The following is a 27,684-nucleotide window of genomic DNA, read 5'->3' as shown; positions in this document are numbered from 1 at the left end:
CCTCTGCCTTCCAAGTACTGGGTCTAAAGGCATGCACCACCACCTAGCATGCTGAGGTATCTTTATCCTTCCATATAAGCTGTGAAATACTTTGCATACATTTTATTTTGAACTGGTAATTGAACTGAGGCCTTGCCAAGAATATGCACACACTTCCATCAGCACAACTTGCCCAGCCCTGGAAGGCCTTTTAATTAGAGCTGCTCCTTCATTGTCTCCATCCCCTTTGGCCCATGAATACATTTCTCTGATGTTGTATTAGCTGCTTCTTCTCCCTTTAATACAGCCTGACATCTTTTCTACTCAGGTGGAACTGCACTTATTGCTAAAGGCTCAAGTAAGATGTCCCATCTCAGGTGGAATGTTCTGGAACTCTTCTAGGCAGCTTTAGCAGGCTGCCCACTTGGAGTTCTTATCATCCTCTGTTAAGAATACATTTGCTTCCCTCCCCAATCTTCCCCCGTTCTCCCCCACCAGACTGTGACTGCACATTCTCTTAGTTATCTCCATAGTCACAGTGAAAGTGAGATGTTCATAGAAGGCTTCATAGAGCTGTGGGATCCAACTGAGACTACACAGAGCCTCCCCAGGCACGGCTTGAACCCAGGGCAGACACTCAGTCGCGGTGACTCCCCGGCCCCCTTTCTCTGACTGTCTTGAGAGAGCTGGCGTAGGCCCCTCATTCCCATGGGTTACATTGAGTAACTTGTATGGGAAAATGGCTTTCTTGGTCATAACAGAGCCCTGTCCTCCGGCAATTAGGCTAGGTGTCTCCACGGACAGCTTCGTGCCTAGTGTGCTGTATTTTCCTGCTTTATGCCCTAATTGATTTCCCCTGACCAGTGAGTAATCCATGTAAAACAGACACTTCACAGAGGTGGTGATACATTTAAAATCTTTTTTTTTCTTTTTCTTTTTACTCCCCCGAGACAGGGTTTCTCTGTGTAGATTTGTGCCTTTTCTGGAATTTGCTTTGGAGACCAGGCTGGCCTCAAACTCACAGAGATCCATCTGCCTCTCCTGAGTGCTGGGATTAAAGGTGTGCGCCACCACCGCCTGGCAAAACCTTTTTTTTTTTTTTTTTTGTACACATCTTCAAGAAATGACTGTGATAGAGTATAATTTAGATATTTCTATCAGTATAAATCACTAGTAGGCCAATTACATAGTTAGTGAAAAATATCATCTTCTGTGTTAAATCTAAATTATTCCTGGATGATAATTAGCAAGATCATTAAGAACTGGGAAGTATGTTTCAGAAAAAAGTCAGAGAACTAGCTTAAAAGAACATGGTGGTGAGATGCTTAGCCACGTCTGCAGCTGTGAACTGGGTCAAACCAGCATTGGGACATAATTCAGTGTGGGTCACACTTACATGGCCAGCTGTGGAGAGTGAGCATGAGCTTCAGTTGCTGCTAACAAGTCCATCTGACATTTTAAAGTCCCAGTCCAATTAAAGTGAGGCAGTCGCCGGAGCCCTGGAGGACTCGCAGTGGGAATGTGGACTGCTCTAGGCAAGTATTTGGTGCCTGGGCCATAGTTACCAAGCTTCTACGCACATCTTGTTTCTTTCTGTGGAGCATACTCTTTCTTTCCTTAAGAATTTTCACAAAATGTTAGACCTGAGAAAATTCATTTAGAAACTGGAATACTGTCTGAACGTAATCTCATGACTGTTTCATAAATAATCACAAGAAGGTTTTTTAAGAAAAATATTTCCCATTAAACATGGCACATCACAGAGTATGGAGGAAGGAAGATCTGAAGACCTGGATAGTCCTAACTGGCACAAATAAGGTTGGGAAATACCCATGATGCCAGGTGGAATCTACAGTCCTTAGGGTTAGAGGGTGTGCTAACAGTGGCTCCTTCTGATGTAGAAAGGGTTGCATTTGTGTCTGTGGCTTAAGAAGAACTGAATAATATCCAGGAGGCCCAGGCGTCTGTGGAGCAGAACTCAGCTAGCACAGGCTCTTTTGAGATCCCCGCATGCATTTCTTCCTATCATGGGCACACTAGACTGGTCCCCCTAGAATGTGATGCATCTCAGTTCTCACGAACCCTTAACTGTAGCCTTATTACTTACAAGGTCTCAATTACAAATGTTCTCCAGAATTCTAGCAGCAATTAGACAAGCTACTATGAAATAATGCATTATACATCAGTTAAAAACATATGAAAACCAAGGATCATTAGAGAAAGATAATATTCATGCAGATTTTACAAACCGTGTCTTTAGGGTGGCCCAATAAGTAGAAATATGGGGACCCATGCTTGTCACTTTTCATGCACATGGAGAGACTGGAAGGTACCATTCCTAAAGGAAGGGGAGGAACAGCCTAGGACCAATCATTAGAATTAACAGAACCAGTGACAAAGACATTATTACTGTTAGAGTCAAGATGGCTTAGTATGTTTAGAGCAGTTGAATAAAAATTATCTAGGCAGCAAGAATAAAAACTTTAATTAAAGCTAACCCTATTAGGCATGCAGCAGTGAGATGAGTAAAAGACCAAGCTATATGTATATTTCAAAAGCAGATTTTTTTTTTCTCAAAATACTGAGGGCATCCTGAGGTGCTTTTAGGGAGGCACAAATATGAATAAAATTTGAACTGGCAATGCCAGAAGTCTTCCAATTTTTTTCACATAATAATGGATGTCTTAGTGATAGAAGCTGTCATTTGAGAATCAGTCATAGCAATCATTTCTAAATTTCAGTTAAAAACATATGCAGACATGGAGTTCCCATGTTCACATTTTTATTTTCTCTAATGTTCTCATAAAATGTTATAGTTCTCACCTATAACAGTTTGCTCATACATATTCAATGCAGTTGACTTGCTGGATATAATTGCTTTCTATAAAAAAGATATAAAGCAGAAAAAATACAGCAGCACCTTGCCCATTCCACCCTGCTGCTCACCTGCCATGGCTGTGTTTTCAAACCCGTCTTTAAGATCACTTGAATCAACCTACAACCTCTTGGTGTATGTCCAATCGCAGGTGATGGGATGCAGTTCTCTAGCTACACAATCATGGGCACTAGAAATTCTGGAATGTTCAGGTTGATGGACCCCAAGGTACAAATGGCCAGGAGAGGCCCTACCATGCCTGCTACTGTGCTCTGTCTTGATATGGTGTGAGAGATGCATATGGGCTCACTATGAGGTCAATGTTATCCAAAGCACTCAAGCCATGGGACTCAGACCTGTTTTTCTCTTCTTTGCCAGAGTCCTGATGATGTTCCCTGTACACACTCAACTTGTTCCCTGTACGGGATCTGGCTTGCCTGTCCAGAAAGAACCAGGACTCCACATGGGTTTGGGATTACGTGATGGGGTGTTTTGTCTAGCATGTTGTGGTTATGAAAGAAGAAGGAGTCAAGGAAGAGTACAGCAGGAGACCTGACTAACACAGTGGGTTAAGTACAGAGGAGAACCTCTCTGTGGTCAGGAAGTCAGAGCTCAACAATGAGTGTCAGAGTGGAAATTAAATTTCAGGACTTACTAATTGAGTTTGCCATTTAGCCCTGCCAAGAAGCAAATAATTTCATGTGGAAATGATCAAACTGCTTCAGTGTCACACAGAGAAGGCTCTTGCTGGGTTTCAAACACGGCCTTTGCTCGGCTTGAAAACATATGTGCTAGCTAGGAAACTGCAGGCCCAGAAGGAGAGAGAAAAGGGCCCATAACGTGGTGGAAGCGCAGGGCTGGGAAGGTGGAGTGGGGACTACAGCGGGAAGCTGAGCAGAGCTTTGCACACTGTGCTAGGAATGCATCAGAGCAGCTTGGGCTCAGCTCTAAAACCTACTGCGAGTTACAGAGGCCCCCCAAAAGGCTGGGGATTTTTTGGCTAAGCAAGGCCTGAGCCACAAAACAGTTACCAGCTGTCCAGTGTTGAGCTTGTGTTTGTCCTGTTCATTTCCTGTAGTCCAAGCAGCACATTGAAAAAATAGGTGATTATCAAAATTTAGAAATTTTCTTACAATCAGACCATATAATTATTAAATTTAAGCCCAGAGTAAGGCATTATATGATTTTTATCTTTGCTACCAACTGAAGAAATTCAGTTTAAAGTAAACATTAGGAAGTCTTAATCAGGACAGGACATCAGAGCCAGGTGAAGGCAGAGTTTGTGGCTAACAAAAATCCAGGCTTATGGTGGCAATGAGAAAGTAGTGGCAGAGAGGAGTTCCTGGCGTGAGGGGCAGGACACTGCAGTGTGGCAGATACCATCTGTTTCAACCCTGAGAGGGGGCGGGACACTGCAGTGTGGCAGATACCATCTGTTTCAACCCTGAGAGGGGGCGGGGCACTGCAGTGTGGCAGATACCATCTGTTTCAACCCTGAGAGGGGGCGGGGCACTGCAGTGTGGCAGATACCATCTGTTTCAACCCTGAGAGGGGGCGGGGCACTGCAGTGTGGCAGATACCCTCACATACTGTTTCAACCCTGAGAGGGGGCGGGGCACTGCAGTGGGGCAGATACCATCACACACTGTTTCAACCCTGAGATGTACAGCACTAAGGGCGAGCTCTAATACAAACAATGGGCTTTGGCAGGTTCAACATTTGTAAAAGAACCACTGTGATGGCCATGCTGATGTGTGTGTATGGGGGGTGTTTTGCCTGGCGGGGTCAGGAAGTCTGTGGGCAGCATCTGTACCTTTCTCTTAAATTGTCTATGTGCTTAAATGCAACTAAAAAATAATTTAAGGTTAGGGGTGCTGCTCAGTTGGTAGACTTGTCTAGCATACATAAACCTCTGCATTTGATCCCCAAAACTATATAAACTGGGTGTGGTGGCACATATTTACTTGTAAACTCTGCATTTGGGAAGTGAAGGCAGAAAGATCAGAAGTTAAATGTCATCCTTGCCTACATAGTGAGTTCAAGGCCAGCCTGGGATATATGAGACCCTGAATCAAGAACAAAAACACTAAAAGATTAAGTCTAGGGGCTGGAGAGAGGTGTTAACAGGTAACAGCCCTTGCTCTGCTGTTTGAAGACCTGAGCTTGGATCCTGGCTCTTAGGTAATAAGCTAGGGATGGCTCTGTGGTACCTGTAACCACAGCACTGTGTGGGGCAGAGATAGGGAATGTTTCTGGGGCTTGCTAGCCAGATTTGATTGAAGTAGATCCACCTGTCTCAAGAGACTAAGGTGGATCAGGACACGGGATGTTCTCTTCTGGATCAAAACTGTACACACACACACACACACACACACACACACACACACACTTATCTCTTTCACACATGTGTATGCCTATCACATACATACACATAGCAGCTAGGACTCACAGTATTCTGGTTTAAAAATAGCCTCTGGCAGGTTTCTGGCTTGGAGAAACCAGTCCAAGTGCCTTGAAAGAGCTGCTTTGTGATCCAGTGTTTACTGGCTGTGCAGTGGCTAGATCTCCATGAATGTGTCATAAGGTATCGCCTTGGCTTTGAGCATAGGAAAGCAGGGCTTTGTTGGCAAATTCCTTTACAAGAGCAAAACCTTTTCTGCAGTGTGTCTATTTCCGGACCACAGAAAACCAGATAGTGGTCAAAAGCGCTTTGGGGTGTGGAACCAACTTCTTGCCCTGTGGAGTTTAGGGGTTGGAAGTTTGTCAACCGCTGCACTAGACTTCACAAGCAGAATGGAGACCATGCTCAGATTGACAGAAAACACAGTGAGAGGAAAACTTAGTCCCCTTTCATGTCTATGTTTCAACAACTAAATCTAAGAATGGGAAGTGACTTGGATGGGCCAGAGTATGTGGTATACACAGGCTCCTCCTTCAGACTGGAGCAGGATGAGAGAAATCCAGCAATCCTCTGAATATGCCGGGACACACTTGAAAACAGAGTGTGTGGGCTAGTGAGATAGCTCCCAGAAAGGCACTTTTTGCCAAGCCAGCAAGCTGAGCTTAATCCTCATATCCACAAGGTGTCCTCCAACCTCTGAACCCAAGGCCTCACACAGGCCACATAAGTGCTCTCCTACAGCATTATAACCTTAGACTTCCCCCCTAACTTTTCATTTTGAGACAGGGTCTCCCCAAATTGCTCACGCTGGCCTTGTGCTTGCTTTACAGCTCTCCTGGGCCATAGACTTGTGGTTCTCCTGTTTCAGTCTCCAGAGTAGCTGGGGTTATAGACCGGTACCACCTATGGTTTCCATTTGCTACCTCCAACTTCCCTGCTGTGTAAGAAACATTGTCTGGAACTGGGGACTTCCCTGAGGTCTAGTCATCATCTCCCAGAATTTAGGGGTGTTTCCACTGAGCTAGCTGCCTTTGCTCTTGGACTTCTGTGGTCAGGCTCAGCTTTATGTAGAGGCAAGAATCCTCAAGCATGCTCTTCAGGATGGATGCTAGACAGGAGGAATCCTTAGCTTTTCTAAGATACCCGTGGGGATTCTTCTCAAAAGGGCTTGAGAAGGATACCCCTTGGCTCACTGACCTTTCAAAATGATGGGTATGGCACTTTTTCTGTAGGTTTTTTTTTTTTTAAATAGTGTGTGGAGTCTAATAAGTGGGGTCTTGCAGATGGTGTTGGCGTGTGTCAGTGTATCCCAGGGATCGCCTCAAAGCTGCAGAGTGATGTCCCTCAGGTGTTTCATCATCTTCTCTTACTCAACACAAGGTGTTCCTGAGTGATTTGTGGAGGTGCCCACGGGAAAGGAAGATACCCTCAGCCATGGATGCCAGAAGATGAAATTAGATTTCAGGATTTTATTACCAAGGCAAACCACCCTTTGCCCTGTCGAAAAGGCAGGTAAATTGTGCAAGGGCAGTAGAACCACTCATGGGCCCCTGAGCACTGTCTTGGTGCAGGAGAAGTAATAGTGACTTTCCTTTTGCCGTTCATCAGAAGCAGAGGAGCATGTTGAACCCCAGCACCTGGCAACAGTTTTGTGGTTCCTGACCTGGCTGATAGCCACACAGCCATGAACAGTAACTGTATTAGATCAGCTCTGATTCATAATTCAGATCAGGTCTGGGAGGAGTTCACCCAGACTCAGCAAGGCCTTCCTTCAGAGAAAGCATAAGTTATTAGCAGGACTATTACAAAGGAAACGCTTAACAGACCAAAGAGGCCAAGTGCTCTTCGAGAATTCCTAATGCTCTAGAAGTGCTTATTAAATTCTATGAATAATTAATAAGCCTATTTTAATGTTTTTCTTGAGAGCAGATTCTCAAGGGCCTTTTCTTCAGCCTCTACATGTGTCCTCAGTGTTTGGCTGTCAGCTCCCTGAGGGCAGCCCTCAATCTCACCTTCAGTGCCTACAAAGTACCATGCACATAGTAGGTGCTCAGTAAATCTTGGATTAGTTGAGGACTGATTAATTAACTGTCAATCAATGACATTAATTCCAGGATCTGTCCCACATACAATATTTAGTAAAGACATATTTCCTGGAATTTATCTTTGGTTAGGGAGTGATAGGCAATCTGGGCAAATGACTACAAATAAGAATATGAAGGTATGCTTATGATATTTGTCAGTATGTATCATTGAGAATCCAAGGAAAGACCAATTCTGCCCACAGGGTGTTCTGATATTGTCTTAAGTCATTGTAATCATTGGTTAGAGGGAGACTTTAACTTAACAACTATTTAGTCCATGCATTTCTTCAGGGGCAGCTACTGACTTAAGAGGAGTCTCTTCTCTCCTTAGAACAGTTTCATTACACCTATAGAATGCACACAATTTTATCTATTGAGGGCCTGTAATAGAGTCAAAACCTTTTAAGGACACAATTCACGTTGAACATGCAGGTAGAAGTATAATTCTGATAGTTGGTTGTCTTTCCCTTCATGTGGACCTCGGGTGCTGCTGGGCTACTCACAGGGGAGAATTCTACTCCATCCTTTGGGTCCTGCATGGCCTCCTCCCACTGCCTGGTCTCCCACTGGCGTCTGGATGTACTTCAGTGTTCTCCACATAAAGAGTTGCCCCATTCTTCTCTGGGGGAGTGAGCGCAGCGGAGTGCCCACCAAGACTGTGAAGTGTCTTTGTTTCATTCAGAACAGCAAGTAGCCCCGAGGGAAATGCTCCACTTTGCTGTGAAATATTCTGGGCTTTTCTTTTTCTTTTTCTTTTTCTATACAAGGACACTTACGTGGACCTTGGCTCTGGCTGGGTGGTTTGGTTTGCAAATCAAGTGTGTGTTCAGTGTGCACACAGGGCCTAGCTGTTAATGAAGGACACCTGTGCTTCAAAGCAGGGAGCTAATTTGTATAATTTATTCCTGGGCAGTTTTACTGCCAGGATGCATACTTCCCCTTCCTCTAACCTCTTTAGGTTTAATTTGAATAGCAGCTACCTGTGCTGCTGAGTACACACTTTGGGTGCTCACCTTTCCATTCTCAGTGGGAGGGAGGGTCTGTATTCCTGCCAGTGGCTGAGACATGTGAAGGGATGAGGCATTCACACTTTCCGCTCAGTTTATAATCAACAAATTCTTATCCCAAGGACTACACTTGAAGTGCCTATCTCTTGAGTTTCTCTTTCAAGGACTTGACTGTGAAAGCGACTCTTCAAAGCCCTTATCATTTCCAGTCCCTCTGCAGCTGCTCCACAGCTTGTGTTCAGCCCTAACCTGGGCTGCGGTGCTGGTCGGCGTCTGCCTCTGATTTGGCTGGGTGTCACCTGGCAATCTGGTTTATTTGCCGCATGTTTACTTCCTCCCTCTGCTTGCTTGGAGTCACACTGATTTTGGTTAATCAATGATCTGACAGCCTGTGCTTGCCATTTTTTTTTTTTTCAATTGTACCTGCATTTATCTCTCTGTCACAGATCAAGCTAAGAACTCAGAGCTCCAGGTCTGTATTTCTCTTGACTTAGATCAGCTTTTCTTTGGCAGATAAGGGCTGTATTTCAAAGCGGCGGCGTCACTAGCAGAGGGAGCACAGGTGGAATGCTTAAACCTGGACTCAGCTCCCTAGTCGCCTCATCCCAGTCACCTCTTTCCTAGGCCAGCTTAAGCCCCAAGGGTCCCTGAGAGGTTAAGCATGCCTCCTTTGGACCCCGATAACTCCTTTCAATGATCTCTTAAGTTTAGAAACTTGAAAGGCAAACAAAAGAAACATGCAGGCTTAAATTAATACTTGACAAGAAAAATGTCATTTTCCTGTGATGAGGCTATTGCTAGTCAAAGTAGATTATATTCTTGATTCTCTCTCTTAGTCAATGCAAGTGTTTTCTTGTGTTGTTACTTATTGCCACCATCCTGTTCTTGGGAACATTTTTATTAAAATGCATTCTGGTTTATCTTGAACTAAAAACAAAAAATTGGTTTCATGATACAGTCTATTTCATACTGATGCTGGAGGAATTGCTTTGGCCATGGACACTGTGTATATTGAGATCATTTATGCAGTCATAAATGTAGTCTTGTCTTTGTTCTGCTCCTCATGCAGAAGAGAGTTAACACAGCAAGTCAGAGAGTACTCTGCTCAGAAATGCTGGCTTATGAAGGTGGCTTTATGTGGTATTGTGTTCCCAAAAATATTGTGCAGGTAATAAACTTATCTGGGGTCAGAGAACAGACAGCCACTAGATACAGAACCACAAATGGTGGCTAGAAAACGGGAAGAGTAAGCCATAGCAGAAGTTGGGCGGTGGTGGTACACGCCTTTAATCCCAGCACTTGGGAGGCAGAGCCAGGTGGATCTCTGTGAGTTCAAGGCCACATTGGAAACAGCCAGGCACAGTGACACATGCCTTTAATCCCAGGGAGTGGAGGCAGAAAGGGAAAGATTATATAAGGCATGAAGACCAGAAACTAGAAGCATTTTTGGCTGGTTAAGAATTAGGCTGGTTAAGCATTCAGGCTTTGGAGCAACACAGTTCAGCTGAAATTCATTCTGGATGAGGACTCAGAAGCTTGCAGTCTGAGGAAACAAGACCAGCTGAGGAAATGGTGAGGGTAATCACTTTGATCAGTATGAAGAAGGACATTTGGAGATTGAGCAAGCATCCCTTGACAAGCCTATAGAACTGGATAATATTGGACACCGCTTACTCCAGAAGCATGGGTGGAAGCTGGGCCAGGGATTGGGAAAATCTCTTCAGGACCTTTTAAGATTCCTGTTTCAGCTCTATGCTGGGAACATAGCTGTAAATCATCTGCTATGCTAATACAAGCTTTGTGCTGAACACTGAGGATGTCTGTCTTCCCTTAAACGGCTGGTACAAATGATGCGATTGTACTTAACATCTGCTTTCCTCTCAGAAGTCTAGAATTTGGGGATGTGCTAGGCAAGGGGGTGCCTGCATGACCAACTCCAGTGAAAATCATGTGTGCTGAGCTGCTAATGGATTCCCTGGGTCCACTGCTATATATATTTTTGTTGCGTGGGGCCAGGTACAATCTGGGTGACATCGTAGGAGAGCAAGTGTGAGCATAAGAGGAAGTCTGTACAGCTGACTTGAGCTCATGGGAGCTCACAGACTCCAGACCAACAGCGAGGGAGCCTTCATGGGACCCACCTAGGCACTCTGCATGTGAGTGACAGTTGTGTAGCTTAGTCTGTTTGTAAGGCTCCTAGCAGTGGGATCAAGACCTGTCCCTGGCGCTTAGCTGGCTTTGGCAACCTGTACATCATGCTGCATCACCTCATCCAGTCTTGATACAGGGAGAGGAGCTCAGTCCTGCCGCAACTTGATGTGCCATGCTTTATTCAAGGCCATGAAGGCCTGCCCTTTTCTGAATAGAGACAGAGGAGGAATGGATTGGGCGGGGGTGGGGGTGGTGGGAGTGGGGTGGGGGTGGGGTGGGGGTGGGGTGGGGGGGATAGAGAGGAGGGAAGGGAGGGAACAGAAGGAGAGGAGGGAGGGAAACTGTGGTTGGTATGTAAAATAAATAAAAAATATTAATTAAATAAAAGAAAAAGAGGAAGTAACTGCCTGAATTTTCTTTCTGTTCCAAATGACTCTGCTATGAGTCTGTATAGCTATAGTCTATGCCCCAGAAGTCACCCAGGGAACCTATGAGCCCTGCCATTAGTTGTTATGAAACTCCGGAAAACCATTTGATGGCATTATCATCCAAGATGTAGACTTGATCCTCAATCTTCTTCACTCCTCATGTATCATTGCTCACAATCCAGCTTAACTGTTCCTGAAGAGCTATGGTCTGCTTAGTTTATGTTTGTTCTTCTTCCCTGACGGGCATCACTTCGCTCTAACTTTTCCTTTCATTTAATCACATCTAAACTAATTTTCCAAAGCCCACATCTTAGAGGAGTGGCTAGTAAGTGCCGAGATCATGAGCAAGTATAACTGGATGTTTTAGGAAAATATACATTCAAAGCGAGATCTGTAATAACACAATAGCTAATAATATCGATAAGGAGTCCCCTAAATTATTTAAAATATATTTAAAATATTCTCTGTATTGGTTATTTTGAGAATTTAACTGAACCAGCTATTTTTGGATGATGTTAATAATGAAATAATGTTGACAGGGTCTTGGGTTTTTGTCTTGTTCCAAAGCAATGTGTTCATGTTCTCCTCAAATAGATAAGGAATAATGCATTGGTATGAAGCAGGGTTGTTTTACCTTCTCATTGTAGATAAGCAGCTGGTGTGGTGGATGTTGAAAGCATGAACCAGTGATTCAGAAAGGAATAAGAAGTTGAGGGCAGTGAAGGCAGATGGAGTAACTTTGTAAAGATTCACTTGTTAGGGTAACTTTGAAATTCCTCACTAGGTAATAGTCAAGTCTTGGCATGGAGTGAAACACACCTTTAAGATGAGGCATATTTTCAGAAGTAATAGGATTTCACAGCTCTCTTTGGTATTGTTGAATCAGCTGATGCTTTAGGACATACAAAGTCACTCTATTCTAGGAGTTCAAATTTTTTACCGAGCCTATGATTATTGCCACTATCAATATTTAAAAATAGTTTATTAGATCTAAACATTGTGGGTGGGAACATGGAATAAAGTATTTCCTTGGGCACAAAAAGCTGGTCCTGCAGAAGCTTCTGGGTGCTTTCTCACTTACCACGACAGCCTGCTAGCTCCTTATGCAGGGTCCTTCAAAGACACAGGGGTGTCTGTGAGGGCCTTTGAAAGTCGAGATTTTAGAAGAGTTCTTTAGGGCACCGATTTGCCCCACCAACAAGGACGTGTTAAGAGCTGTTTATATAGCATATACAAAAAGCATCATGTGAAAGGGAAAGATATTCTTTAGAAAGTCTCCTGGGTAGGAATGGGGTGGTGGTGAAAGTGAACCACTTCTTACAGATGGCGGATGTGAAGGGATCACTGAGGCCTGTGGCCAGCCCCTGTTGGTACCCTGATAGTCTGTGTGGCTTGTCACTGCTGTCTGTCTGTCTCTGATGCTTCCTGGAAAATGTTTCTATTTTGTTTCTTAAGGTGATAGAGGTAGAACCCAGGGCCCATGTATGTTCCACTAGGCTCTGAAAATACTTTTAAAGATGGTTTGGGTTGTGAAGCTTGTCATGTAAGGGCCACTCAGCTGGGTCAGCTACATTGTCTACACTGTCTGTGATATCTCCAACAGGCTGCTGGGAAATGATACCTTTAAAGACTCTTGAAAGCAAACTATGATTTAAATTGTACTTTAAAGCCTCGCTCCACCCAGGCATGCTCTCTCTGTTTGCAGATCAGGATGTAACTCTTAGCTACTGATCCAGTGCCATGAGTGGTACCAGGCTCTTGCTATATCCCTCCCCATCCCATGATGATAATGGACCCTCTGAAACTGTAAGCAAGCTCCCAATTAAATGCTTTGTTTTATTTAAAAAAATAATGAAAAGCCTTCCTCAAAAGCACATGAAAAAAAGCATAGGAATGAATTTTTTGAACGATCTCTAAATGTCAGGGAAATGCAGCCACCAAATGAGTTGAAGTTGGCATTTTATATTTTATACCCTGAAGATTGGCTCTGACTCATCCCCGGGCCCAATTTAGTAATGCTATAGGATTGTCTAAAGCATGTGTGATTTTAGAGAAAAACTGGTAAGTTACTGCAGTCTCAAATGAACAGAGCACCATCAGTCTAGTTAGAAAGGGCCCCACATACAAGTGGTGCTGGCTCTCCCTGCACACTCAGAGATGCCCTGTAAGTTCACACATTCGACACTTCCAACATTTCCTAGTTTCACAAGCTGACGAAGGGTTCGCACACATATATCTGGGGCTTAAGTCGACATGTGTGCTTATCCATCTACCAAGAGTAAACACCCATCCTGGTAGCATTAGAGGACAGATGCATTTTATATACCAAGAAGAAAGCCTGCACATTTGTGACACACAGAGAAGCAGAGCACAGCTGGATGGGATGTGAAACGCACCATACTCCGGGACTTGTCCCGTGCCTCGCTTCAGCAGCAGCCTTGCTCGCCTTCCTCCGGATTTGATGAGTTCTATTGCTCTGGCGTGGGTCATGTCCCTGGTGCTCTCCCCATTGATTTCAATGATTTGATCTCCTACCTGTCAATTAAAGAAAAATGAAGTCAGGCAAAGGTGGTGTGCAGTCCCAACTATTCAAGTATCACCCCATTTCTAAAGAGCACCGAGATGCTTGACTGCCTCCCAGAAAAGGCTCATCATAGCTGCACCCTGAATCCGACTAACTTCATCAGAGGCCTTGTCACTCATCATTAGCTAGGATGACAGAGGCCTCAGTTAAAAACTGGGCATTAAAACAAATTGGAAAGTAGGTCTGATATTACAATTCAAAATCTTCTGGCAGCTTTGTTTGAATGGAGAAGTAAATATTCTAAGGCTTTTTCCCGGAACACATCATCAGGCTTTGGCTTTGTGCAGTATCTGTTTAGCACATTGGAAGGAATGATTAGTTTTGTGCTTCTCTGAGAATATTTGCTATGCGTCATTTAAATTTCTCTGGGTGCTATTGCAGTTCTGCCTTCACAGTAAACATCAGTTAGCTGATATTCCAGTGCGATGATGAATTCTCTGTCACTGTCCCTTGAATTACAAATGAGACCCTCTAGTCTCTGCACATGACTAATGCTCTTGTGAAATCTTTGCCATGCTCACACCTGGTTGCCAGAAGTTGTTTGGTGAAGCATCATTTCCTCTGGAATTGTCAAAAACGCCTGTGCTCCATAAGCAATTCCCATTTAGCTTTTGTGAATAGATATTAGGATACAAAGAGTTTCAACTACAAACGTATCATGTAACTCCCAGAGGATCATTATTGCCATGGGCCTTTGAATTAAAATATATTGAATTTCAGGGCAAATTACTTAAGACAAATTAGTCAGGGAAAACACAATGAGTTGCTTTGCAAAAATGTATTGTAGATGGTTTCTTAAACAAAGAAGATCTCATCTTAATTGATATCTATAAAGCAGAGAGAACCATGAGCTACAGTCAAGTGGATTGGACAGAGGAACAGGTAGTTGCTATAACCATGGCAACAGGGCACTACAGTAAGAACCCCAACACACTTAACAGGAAGTGGCATCTCTGTCTAAAGAGGATTCATCCAGAGGCCCATACCCTTTCCAATATAATGACAATAAGGATTTCCCTTCTTGTGCTTGGTGGTCTCTAGAGGCATGGGTTTGAGGCAGTGGAAAAGGATGGTATTTCTGTGGCATCCATATTACACAGGTTAACTCAGAAGACAGGATGAGAGGTTACTGTCACTGTGCTGGCTAGTGTGTGTCAACTTGACACAAGCTAGCGTCATCTGAAAGGAGGAAATCTCAATTGAGAAAAAGCTTCCACAAGATCCTGCTGCAGGGCATTTTCTTCATTAGTGATTGATGGGGAGGGTCTAGCCCATTATGGGTGGGGCCATCTCTGGGCTGGTGGTGCTGGGTTCTATAAGAAAGCAGACTGAGCAATCCCTGAGGAGCAAGCCAGTAATCAGTACCCATCCATGGTCTCTACATCAGCTCCTGCCTCCAGGCTTCTGCCCTGTTCGAGTTCCTGTCCTGATTTCCTTTGATGATGAATTATGATATGGAAGTATAAATCAAATAAACCCTTTCTTCCCCAAGTTGCTTTAGTCATGGTGTTTCATCACTGCAGTAGTAACCCTGACTAGCCATTCTCTCTTCATGTTTCCTTAATTGTCACTTTTCCTATGAAGGAAGAGCTATGTCCTGGAGTCAAGTGGCTTGTGAGGGGCCATGCATCTAAATTACCAGTGAAAGTGGGAACATTTAATGACACCTCAAGGAGTCTTCGCCCACACTACAGGCACAGTATGAAATTGTGGAACACTAAGGGCTAAATCACACAGAGAAAGTCTCCTTGGTCTTTCTTCTGCACTTCTCAACTCGTGTCCACCTGGTTACTGGACACCTACCTCCTCCTGGACACCCAGCAGATGGCTCAGCAGTGGGTGAGCCCACCAACTTCCCCCAAAGCAGATTCTCTCTTGGTGTCTAACCTTTAGGGATTGGGATTCCCCTGTCCTTAGGCAGGAGGGGAAATTATGGGGACACAGGAAGAGAAAAGACCCTGGAGTCTGGTTGAAGCCTTTTGCCAGCCGGAAACCAAGAATTCTAATACAATTAAATTTTACTTAAGGCCTCTCTTTCCTTCTAGCTTTAAACCTATGCTTCTCTGGGAATCTCATTACAGCCAAACATACATCCTAATGCCCTGTGCAACTCTAGTGGCTCCTGGCTTTACCTTATCAGATTATAATCCCATCTAATGCACATCTGGAGCTGCCCTATCATCTCACTTGTCAAAAGAGAAAAGAAGAAAGGATATTTCTTGGAAGTCCTTTGAGATATAATTTGAGAGCCACCAAAATGGTACACAACAACTGCTAAGACATGTAACTGAGACTCTCCCTTGAGAACACTACACCCACATTTCAGTATGTTTTATTTTTTTCCTTGAGCGTCTCCCTCTTAATCCCCTTCCTTAAAATCTATGCCAAAAAAGTGCCTTTTAATAAATGGCTGCTCTTCTCTAGAAGCGTGTACCCATACTCTCAGGTGTGTGTCATGCTCCCCTGAGAATCTGTCTATTTTTAAAATCCAACTCTGTTTCATAATGGCTCATCCTGAAATTCTTTTATGAAGCCAAGAATCCTGGGTTAGCTTGAGTCAAGGTCCTCACAGGGTTGAGGCTGGTGGGAGGGAGACTTTAGTGTGAAGCTATGTTCCTGGCTTTGCCACCACTTATAGGTACCACCATTCATGCAAGCCAGAAGTGTGGGGTCATGCTGCACTCCTTAAAAGCAAAAGTTATGATTATTTTATTTTGGATGTATGTATGTGCCATGTGTATGAGGTATAAGCCATAAGAGAGCATTGGATCCCTGGAGCTGGAGGTGTAGGTGGTTGTGAGTGCTTGGCATGGGTACTGGGTACTGAAGTATGGCCCTCTGCAAGGGCAGCAAGTGCTCTGAAGTGCCGAGCCACTTCCCCAGCTCTTAGACTCCTTTTAAAAACGCAGCTTCTCTGCACCCGTTGCGACTCTCTTATGCATCCAATTGTGTACCAGCTCAATGCTGGGCTGTGCCTGGGCCAGCACCACCTTCTCCAGCCTCCTGTTTTCCCAGTTATCACCACAGTCACTCTTCCCGGGGGAAGGGGGGCGGCTACACTGACTGAGGCATCAAGGTTCTCTCTACCTCTTTCTCACAGGCCTGCACCTTCCAAGCCCAGCCTAAGAGTTGTCTCTTCTGAGGTATCTTCCTCAAACATGTCAACCTTCTCAAACAAAAGTTTCCAGTCTGTTCATCGTTACACCTCTCCCCGTTTGTAACTATATTCCTTCCAAGATTCTGAGTGTCTTCACTCAGTAAATAGTTTTTAATGAACATTTATTATGTGCAAGAGAGTCCACTGGTGACAAGGAGACAAATGTTACAGTTCTATTTGCAATACATTCTTGTCTAGTTGAAGAAGAAAGTGTGTAAAGATGACAATAAATTGTCACTGTATCTTGGCTATGGCACTTGCATCCATAAAGTACTACGGGAACAGAGGGGGGGACATTGACCCCAGGATGGTGTGTAGTGGCTGTCAGGACTGCTTGGTGGTGGCAAAATGTCAGCTGAGTTGTGAAGTGTCAAGAGAAGCTGCCCAGACACAGGTGGAACCACACATTATAGACAGAGAAAACATCATATGCAAGACCCCAGTACTGGAGAGTGTTCTGTTTCTCAGGAATGTTCAGAGTTTGGTGGATCACTCACGAATGTGGGGTTTGTTTAAAAGGCACCAGCTGGGCACTCAGCACATTAAACAGGGAGTAAATTGATGGAAGCCAGCTGGTAGGTGATGTTTCCCTGAGTGGAGTGAAAAGATGGGAGGTTGAGCAGAGGGATGTCACATGATCCACCAAGTGAGCTTTGTCAAGAGACTCTACCTTTAGGTGGAGACACGCCCTTGTCTCCTTCCTTCAGGTCAGGAGACCTTGGAGACCTCTCTCCAGGGCAGGCTGGGCTGGCTCTGTGGGCTCTCCTTAGAAAGGCTGACCCATTTCATCCTCCTCTTTTCTTTTCCTTCTGTACTTTTCTTTTGGATACTGTCCGAACTCTACACTCAGAGCTTCCTTGCTTTTTTCCTAAAGCTTCCTTCTCCACTGTAGCAGACCTCTATGCCAGTTCATGCTTTTATTTCCCTCCTCCAGGCAGTGTGAGACCCACACCTCACCTCCCCAGAGTTCTATTTAAATCTAATGACTCATCCTCGGGCTTTGCTTGAGTCCATTCTTTTATTCTCTTGTGTTTGACTTGTTCTTAAGTTCTCTCAATAGTGAGCCTCGGGCCTAAAGGGTGATCCCCAGTTTCTCCAGTGTCATATGATGGCTTTGCTGGGACTCCCTAAGATTTCTTGGAACACTTCTTTCCTGCTTTCTAATTGTTTGCTTCTTTAATTGCCTGCACCCTGAGATGGCACTAGCATGAGGAGGTCTTGGGGACAGAGATGCTGGGCTAATGAGGGGGACTGGGGCCCTTGAACTAGGTAACTGGGTATGCTTGTGAATGGAGTGAACTAGGTATGCTTGTGAATGGAGTGTTTCTAGTGCCTCATTTGAGGACAGATCCTCAGATCAAACCCTAGACAAGAGTCTAGGAATACTCTAAGATACTACTAAATTTAGAAAAAAATTCCTTAGGGGTGGAATCACATCTGTACATAGTTATACAGAGTGTTCTGGATACCAGCTCATTTCGAGCTGGGTCAACAGTAAGAAACAGTCCAGCCTCAGCATGGAGATTCTGGCCTTTCCCTGCGCCAGTATGTATGAGAGAAAGGTGGAATTTCCATTGTCGTTCCAATTCAGGGTTATGTGTAATTTTAACTGGAATTCCCTAAATAAACGTGGGATGTGACTTCCTTCATTTCCATCCTCTGTATAGAAAGACGGACTTGCTGGCAGGAGAAGGTCTATCATTACTTTCTGATCTTATCCAACTTCACTTCACCTTCTAGTGAATACCCCCAGAGTATCATTCCTGTTCTAGGAGATGGGAAATTAATATGAAACCCAGTCTTTCAGGATGAAGAAAATGGCCCACAGTGTCTACGTTATCTTTCTACATTATCTCTACTATAGAACTGTCTAGAAATGAGATATGTGACTAAAATGAAGCTTCAAAGATTGCAAAGAGTCCTTAGAGAATTTTAAAAATACTGTAGAGTGGGGAAGAAGGGCAGGAAATAAGAGAAAGGGAAAAGGCAGGGAAGGAGGGGAGGAGGGATGGAGGGGAGGAGGGATGGAGGGGAGGAGGGATGGGAGGGATGGAGGGGAGGAGGGATGGAGGGGAGGAGGGATGGAGGGGAGGAGGGATGGAGGGGAGGAGGGATGGAGGGGAGGAAGAGAAGAGGGAAGGAGAGGGCAATGGAAAGAAAAAAGATGAATCCAGGCAGAGGTGATTCAGGACCCATATATGGCCTGGGGTTGAAGAAATATCAAATTTAGAAAATTAGCCAAGGGATTCAGAAATATTATCTGTGGTCCCCTTGGGGCAACTAGCAATCTTTGAGCAAAGGTATGTCTTTGGGCAAGGCAGGCTGAGCTGCATCTTTCTACATAGCATACCCTGTTATGTCCCACATTTCTCCTCATCTACTCCAGGTCCTATATCATGGTGGAATTTTCTTTAACAAAATTATTACCAAATCCTTACACTTGCTTGAGGCTGTGGAGAGTAAATTATTTTTTCTCTTCCTACTAGAAGGCCAAGGCAGGTACAGGTTAATGCCCGGAACTTATGTGATTAAGAATTAAGATGTTAAAACTTTAACTTCTGTACTGTTTGCAGGCATGCACATGCCTGCACACACGTTTTTGTTTTGGGGGTAGTGTCTCCCTCACTATGTTATTCAGGCTGGTTCCCAACTCTTCATCATTCTGTCTCAGTCTCCCAAGTGCTGCAATTATAGGCATGCATAACCATACTCAGCTCTGGATATATTCATATAGGTAAGTCATATAGAAAGTATGTGGTTTGGCTCAATATAGTCTTTATAAGAAATATATTAAGTACAGTGTTCATTTCACCTTCTTGATGGCCATCTACATATACATGCTTAGCAAGTTGTATTTAGTTAGTTGTTTTTTTGAGACAAGGTTTCACTATTTAGTGGAACTCTCTATGTAGATCAGGCTGGCTTCAAATTCATAGAGATCTGCCTATCTATGCCTCTGAGAATGGTGGGATTAAAGGCCTGCATCACTATGCCCAGCTGGTAGCAGATTGTTCTCAGTTAATGGCTCTTATCTGACTACTACAAAACAAGAACCTATTTTTTATTACCATCATAAGTGAAATGATCCCAGATTATAGTTCAGTGTGAGGACCTATTTTGCATGACCATCATGAGTGAAATGATCCCAGATTATATTCCAGTGTGAGAAGCTAGACTTCTTCAGAATAGTGCATGCATGGATAAAAGATAACCTCAAGTTCTTCCTTCAGGGAGGTTGAGTGTGGGCCACATTTGTGGCTAATATCCTCGGGTCCCAGATCCATGTCATCATATGAGTCACTTACAAGCTGTTTTTCCCCACTGACTCCATGTCACTTGTTCCTGCTACACCCCCTTGACAGGCAGGACCTCAGCTAATCAGAGTTGAGTAATGAATGCTTGGTTTGCTTTTCAGTTACAACCAATGTATTCATTCTCATGATATAGAGACATAAGCTTTGGGCACCTCGGCATATACTTCATGTTTTCTGGAAATACTGCCTTAGCAACTTGAGTCAAACTGTAACAATTTCTGTAGTATTTGTAGGAAACCACATGAGATTTTCATAATGGTGAGTTGAACAAATTCTTAGATGGAAGTTAGAAACAAATCCTAAAGTTCTGAGGAGGAAGAGAGCTTACTTGAAAGACATCATAAAGTGCTAGAGGAAAAAAAAAAAAGATAGAATTAGGGTGTTCATTGCTCCAACTCACTTCTAGCTACTCAACAAGAAGGTGCTGATGGCCACAGGTCACCCTGCTGCAGCAGGAGACAGACTGATTCTTATTTGACAGTGACTTTTATCTATTTTTAAAATTATGACAATTTTTATTTTAATTTTAGATGCGTTAGTGTTATGCCTGCATGTTCACCACGTGCATGCCTAGTGTCTGTGGTGGCCAGAATAGGGCATGTGAGCCCCTGGAATTGTGGTAACTGGTGGTTGCCAGCCAACACCTGTGTTCTGGGAACCAAAGCAGACCTCTGCAAGGCCAGAGTCCTCTTAACCAGCCTTCTGTTCAGGCTGACTTTTTACATTCAATGGGAAGGTTTTTATGATTGACCTTTGTTAAACATTCGATTATTGCTATCATTCTTCTTATATATTTAGTCTAAAGAGCTAGAGGCAGATCCCAAGGCCTAGGGCATACTAGGGCACTGACCTCTGAGCTGCATCTCCAGCCCTGTTAGACATTACTTAGTAACCATTTACAGTGAGCATACTTTCCAAGAGATTCCATCAAGTGTCTTTGTTAACCACCCTGTCCCTCTCGTTAGACTGTAATTGAATTAGATAAGTTCCAGCTCCCCAGCACATAGCCTGGTTCTTGTTACATGCTGAGACAGGAGCCCATCAAGTCAGCAGGTTCTTTCATGAAGAAAACTTTGAACCCAACTGGAAATGAAAACAAATGTTTGAGAGTGTTCAAACTGTGAAATTTATTTGTCTCAATTAATTTATATGTTGAAAATTGAGTTTCTTTCTGTCTTTATATTATGTCCTAGATATAGTAACTATTTAAAAGAAAAACTTTCCAATATCGCTCAAGAAAATTTATCCCAATAGAAACGTGAAATGACCCTGCAAATGTGCAGAGTCCTTGATCAAGGCTACACCTGAGTGCATACCAGCCTAGAAGGGCATGGAGGTGAGGGCTACAAGTGCCTTGAAGAAGTCACAGGCTGCTGCATAATTCTGAGGGCGGCCATGAGCTGTGGGTGGTATAACATCTTCTGTGCTTTTATGATTTGATGTTTACCCTTTGAAAAGATGTAGTCACAGTTAAAGAAAGCTTCAGTCTTTGACTTGAGCGCACTGATCTGCAGCGGAGTGTTGCTGGGGCTGGGTATTCTAATTAGCAGGCTGCCCTTGGCAGTGATGGGGAATGCTCTCTGCTCAAAAGCCTTCATTTCTCATTCAATCTTTTTTAAAGCCTCTATATTTAAACATGGAAAAATTGTGAAATTTACAGATAATTCAGCATCCCGATTGTAGAAGCAGTCAACCTTTAAATGACAACTTGGTCTTTGCCATTAAAGCTTTCGTTTTCCCTGGCAAATACTGCAGACTCCAATTGTGTACACAGGGAGCTTTATTAGTCTGTTTATAACTCTCCTTAGTCTCCCAGAACCCTTGCTTATGGTTGATGCCCTACTTCTGAAGCGCCCTCTTCTGGCTTTATGTTATTATTGGGTCAATTCTTCCTGGGCTCTGATCATCTGAGAGCCTTTTCTTTTCTGTCCTTTCATAGTTTCATTTGTCTGCCTGGATGCCCTCCCCCTTCATTTCAAACAGGTTCATCTTATTCATCCCTTAAGACCAGCCTTAGCTACCAGATCATCCAAGAGGGGATTCTGGGATCCCACCAGCCATGGAGGCACCTTTCCTATGCATGTCTTAAGAAGAATTTCCTTTTCCTGTCTAAAATTGTAGCTTCCCAAAAGCATGAGTTCCAGCCACAGGGAAATGTCCATATGCACTGTTTAACAGAAGCATGCATGGTTGGCTGAAGGAAGGGATTCTTTTCAGGTACTTCATTTGATTCTATGCACCTTTTTGCTTAAACTGGATTTAATCAAGGTTTATAATACAAATTTACTTTGGTTTCATAGTATATGTCACCTACTTTGACCCAAACTGAATAGCACACAGCACACATACATACCTTATAATCTACACAGCATGTCTATAAATACAATCTATTGCTAATTGTAGTAATCATCACCATCATCATCATGGTAGCAGAGGGGAAAGAAACTTGGCACGACGAATCTAGGAGGGAGGCAGCAGATTGACGGGGCAGTGTTAAGCAGAGAATGGAGCAAATATTGTTTCTGTGGAACACCATCGAGAGGGGAAGAGTCTTCTTGGGTTGTTAAGTACTGCCTTGCAGGCATTCTTATAGGACAGCGATGCTATTTTGATTTTATGACTCTAGATGAAATCTTTGGGAAGAGAATCTCATTGAGTGCTTGGCAGGTAATTTAAACCCCAAGTTAATACAAAGAAATCACCATGAGTGTGGCAGAAGATATAAATGCGAAGACAGAGAGTTTAAAGGCAAGCTTGTTGAAGCAGAAATAGTTTCTACAAAGGATAAAAACACAAGCAGCCCCATTCCATTTTCAGATGCTCTTTATCTGTTCAGGCAAGAAGAGACCAGGTAATATCTCAAATCATTTGCCTGAGCAGGGGTGGAAGGCTCTCGTTGGCAGCCCAACTGAGTGTCTACTGTTGCTCAGAAATCACTTACGTTAGTCTGCCTAGCTGATTGAAAAATAAACAAAAAGAAAATCACAGAGGAAACTTTAACTGCAGACAACGTGCAGGCTATCATTTCCCTTCCCTGCATGCAACTAAAAGCAAGAGTATTATTCTGCATACTTGCCTAATCAGAGATACTATTTTCCAGAAATGATCACCAACTGGACTTTGAACAATGGCTGCTCTTTCAGCACATGATAATAATTTCTGGTTTGCTGAAGCGAACCATCTTTCATATTGCATTTACACTCATGGACTCTCCATGAGTGTGCCAATTCTAGATCTGACATGATAGCTGTGTAGGTTAGAATGCAAACGGTATCTCAAGATAGGTAGCCATGCACAGTGGTCAGCTACAATCTTGAGAATGATTTAATGAAGGCACTATTATATAACTGTGGATGGGAAGGCAATGAAAATGGCTATGGAGGCACTAGTGTGTAAGTAGATTGGTGCTGTTGCCACTGCAATCCTGAAAGACTGAGAAGGAAAGAGAGTTACTGGGATCAAGAAAGAGAGCCATGGAAGAGAGGCTGCCTGCTTGGAGTTGGAGCTGCAGAGAGGAGAGGTTCTGCTAGGTCCAGAGCACAGTTGCAGCGAACAGAAAACAAGAAAAACAGCCATCTGTCGGTGTGGAGAGAATAGGGAACCATGTTACCTCCCACTCCCTAGACTTCTACTTCTGAGTCCCTGGAAGCTGTGGAATATGTTACTTTATATGGAAAAAGGACATTGCAGAGTCTGTCTATCATCTATCTATCTACCTATCTATCTATCTATCCATCCATCCATCCATCCATCCATCCATCCATCCATCCATCATCCATCCATCTATTTAGAGCTAGGGATGAAATGTGAGGCCTTGTGCTCTACTTCTGAATGACATCCCAGGCCCCATTTTTTTTCTGTATCAGGGACTGAACTCAATGCTTCATACATATCAGAAAAGAGCTCTCCAACTGAGCTAACTGATCTTTACCTCTAGCTCAACCTTAAGGGCTGTGAGATGGGTTATCCTGGAATAATGAAGTCCTGGAATAATGGGTCCAATGAAGTCCCAAGAGTCAAAATCTAAGAGAGATGACAGAATAGAAGCAGAGGTCATGGAGGGGAGAAGATGCTAAACTGATGCATCTGAGGATGGAGAGATAGGCTAGAAGCCAAAGCAAACAGATGGCTCAGGATACTGGAAAAGGCAACATTTTCCCTGGAAGCCTGTTGAAGAAGCCAGTGCTGCCAACTTGATGCCTCCCTTTTAACTCAGTGAAACGATTTGGACTTTTTGACCACTAAAATTGTGAGGTAGTCAGTTTGCATTGTTTCTAGCCACTAAATTTGTCGTCATTTACTATAGCATGAATACAAAACTAATGTATGTTGTCTCTTTCCATTAGTATTTCTCAATGGGCAAAACTAACATGTACTGGAGGCCAGGAGCATTTGGATAATTCTGATATAGCCATCAACCCAAGATCACTCTATGGGGCAGGGATGGAAAGAAACAGGCTTGGGTGAGAAGGTGGATTAAAGGAAGAACTGACATTGGGGTGCAGTTGAGTTGAGGCAAGGTAGGAGTAGAGCCACAAACAGTGAATGAATATGACAAGTGGTATGACAGATATGGGGTTTAAAAAATAATTCAAGAGCAAGATGTCCAAGTTGGATGGTATTACTTTTCCCACTTGCATTGGAAAGGTGGTTTTTGGGAATCTTACTGTGTTGTAATATTTAGTTTTAACCACGGACATCTCTTTAAGCCCCTTTGTAGGAAAACTGGCAGTTATCAATGCTGTTTGAAATTGCCTAAGACCTCAGAGCCACCCTTGCCTCTAGCCATTTGCCATCTCCTCAGTGAGAGCCGGGGGGGGGGGGGGGGGGGGGGAGCTCTTCCTTTCCTGCAGGGGGGCTCTTCCTTTCCTGCAGGGGGGGCTCTTCCTTTCCTGCAGGGGGGCTCTTCCTTTCCTGCAGGGGGGGCTCTTCCTTTCCTGCAGGGGGGGGGCTCTTCCTTTCCTGCAGGGGGGGCTCTTCCTTTCCTGCAGGGGGTCTCCCTCCACTTTCACTGTCCCTTTCCTCCCCTCTTCTTTTGGTCCATATGGCCACTGCTTGGACTTCTGCAAAGAAGTCACCACTGCCATGTTATGCAGCCCACCTCTGGTTTGTGTCTCTCCTCTTTCAGCACCTGCCCTCATCATATGCTCCTTGAACAGACTTTGTGCTATGTGGCTCCTTATGAACCTGGAAGCCTCTACTGTTGTATCATGTCCCCACCTCTCTCTTATGTTCAGTATGGCCTATTTCTGATCCTTCCCAGATTTCCTACTTTACTTTTATTTTTTATTCTTTGGCTATTATCTTCAGCAGACCTTGTCATTCTTGCTATTTTTCCTGGCCTTCAAATCTCATCTTTTAATTATGCCCACTCATCAAGGCTCTACTCAGATTTTCCATGAAGCCATCACTGGCCATTGTGGGGACAATGCCTACTCCTTTCTCTCTGGTCCCAATACACTGTAGGCATCAAAGCCTCTAGAGTTGATTCTTGTGCTTTATTCCTCCCCTCTCAACCGATGAAATTATAAACTCTGGGAAAGTGGGACTATGCCTTTGTACCTCCTGGTGGTAGTACTGTATTGCTTTAAAATAATAAAGAGTAAAATCTACTTACAAAAGGGGCAAAGATTAGTTTAGTTCCCGCTGGTGGAAGAGAGAGACTCTGAAGAGAGGTGAGGGTGTGTGGGAGATAGAGGAGACTATGAGTCTTTGAGTGCTCATGGCTGAGTGCTTTGAGGCAGGATCTGCCTTAGTGTTTTGCAACTGCTGATAGACATGCTTGGAATGAGACAAGAAGAGCTTCATGAATACTTCTCAAATAAATACTACTTGACTTTGGGTGGAACTAAAGTTTGACTTCTGTGAGGTCTCAAATATTTCTAATACTTATAATTTTAAGAAGGTAAAAAAATTATACCAGTGAAACCAACACAATCTTCTTCAGCTTTCAATGAGAGGCAGCCCTGCAATGCTTTGCCAGCAACTCCCTGAAGCAGACAGCCACAAGGTGGAAGCAGCCCTCTGCTGTTGGCCTCCCTCTGTCAGCTCATAAAAGTGGCTAAAGGCAGACACAGTGCTTGTTCCCGTGAGAAGCACTGGGAAATAAACTCCTATGAACTTCTGATTATACCTTAGAGTACAGCTGGAGAGCAGAGAGCACGCTCTGTGTTTACACTCTCTGGTAGCATTTAGCATGCACACGTCTGTGTGTCTGTGTGCAAATATGTGCAGGCAAATGAGCAAGGTGATTTTTTTAATAAATGGGGGGGGGAGGCGGTAAACAAGGAGAGGTAACAGCTGGTAATGGTTCTTATTCTCTACTCACCACTATGGTCTGGGATGAGTTTTCCCAAATTCATGTGCAGGAAACCTCATCCCCAGCCCATCAGTGTTGGCGGCAGGGCATTTAGGGAGGTTTTTAGGTTCTGGAAGCTCTATCCTGATGAATGGATGGATAAAAAGGGCCACGAGAGTGGGTTGACCCCTTTGCATATTTGTCTTCAGTCCCACTGGATTCTGGTACCTTCATCTTGGACTTATGAGAGCACAGAACAGAAAGGAACTACTGGTCTTCCATAAGCAGTTCCAGATACTCTACTGTCGCAACAGGAAGACACTCACAAATCATACACAGTGGTGGAGGGCAAGGAGCCCACTTTTTCCTCTGGATTTTATTTCCCTCACTTTAGGTGAGTATTCTGAACTTTAGAGAAAAGTAGGAAGCTATGGAAAACAGTGTGTTGGGAGACAAGGCCAACTGTAGGTTTTCTGACTTACACTTTGTGAGGGTACTGAAGTACTAAGGCACCCCAGCAAGGGAGAAAGACACAGTGTTGTGCATTACTCAAATGAGAGGCAATAGAGAGGCTTATGTTGATTATTTACCTTTGGGGCTGTATTGGCCAATTTTGTGTGAACTTGACACAAGCTAGAATCACCAAAGGGGAAGGAGCCTCAGTTGAGAAAATGCCTCCATGGTATCTAGCTGTAAGGCATTTTCTCATTCAAGTGATCAGTGGGGGAGATGCCAGCCCATGGTGGGTGGTGCCAACCCTGGGCTGAGCAAGCCAGGGAAAGCAAGCCAGTAAGCAGCTCCTCTCCATGGCCTATGCATAAGCTCCTGCCTCCACGATCCTATGCTGTATGAGTTCCTGTCCTCACTTCTTTCAATGATGAGCAGTGATGTGGAAGTGTAAGCCAAATGAATCCTACCTTCCCCAAGTTTCTTTGGTCATGGTATTTCATCATAGCATTAGTAGCTCTAAGACATGGGTATTGCTTAAAAATAACAAGATGCAGTGATGAGGGTGCACATAGAGCATATGTTTGAAAATGTCACAATGAAACCCTTTATTTTGTATAATTAAAATAGGCATGTCCCAAGTAGCTCTAATACCCAGGCCATCCCATGAGTGAGAATTCAGCAGATATGGAGTAGGGACAGCTGTAACTATGAATAAGTCTCATCAGCAATGAATGGCTCTGAATGTCTCTGATCAATTCAACTTTTCTCTTCAGATAATTGTACACACTACATGAAGTCTCAAACCAGCAGTATCATGCATGTCCTTGTGCAGTATTTGAACTGTGCACAAAGAGTACATAAGCAGGAAAAATTATGGCAATAGTAGGCACTGGGGTCTATTATTGTGGGCATAATGGACATAGAGTCTTTCATTAAGAGTTTAATTTCAAGGCAGC

The 27,684-nt window shown here is 43.8% G+C and overlaps 1 protein-coding gene across 7 annotated transcripts in view; it reads right to left on the bottom strand.

Annotated features, from left to right (window-relative positions):
- Magi2 (membrane associated guanylate kinase, WW and PDZ domain containing 2) overlaps positions 1-27,684 on the bottom strand; it is a 1,436,700-nt gene that overhangs the window by 37,131 nt on the left and 1,371,885 nt on the right. For 4 of the 7 annotated variants that reach the window (XM_036180386.1, XM_036180385.1, XM_036180387.1 and 1 more), the window contains one exon: positions 13,322-13,460. In XM_036180386.1, coding sequence (XP_036036279.1) covers positions 13,322-13,460 — 139 coding nt within the window. Of the gene's footprint in view, positions 1-2,228; positions 2,340-13,321; positions 13,461-27,684 lie in introns of those variants that run through there. The other 3 variants (XM_036180388.1, XM_036180389.1, XM_036180392.1) reach the window with 2 other exon arrangements.

Source organism: Onychomys torridus, chromosome 3 (genome assembly GCF_903995425.1).
Source record: "Onychomys torridus chromosome 3, mOncTor1.1, whole genome shotgun sequence".
NCBI classification, from domain to species: domain Eukaryota; kingdom Metazoa; phylum Chordata; class Mammalia; order Rodentia; family Cricetidae; genus Onychomys; species Onychomys torridus.
This window is presented reverse-complemented; position numbering and strand designations above follow the sequence as displayed.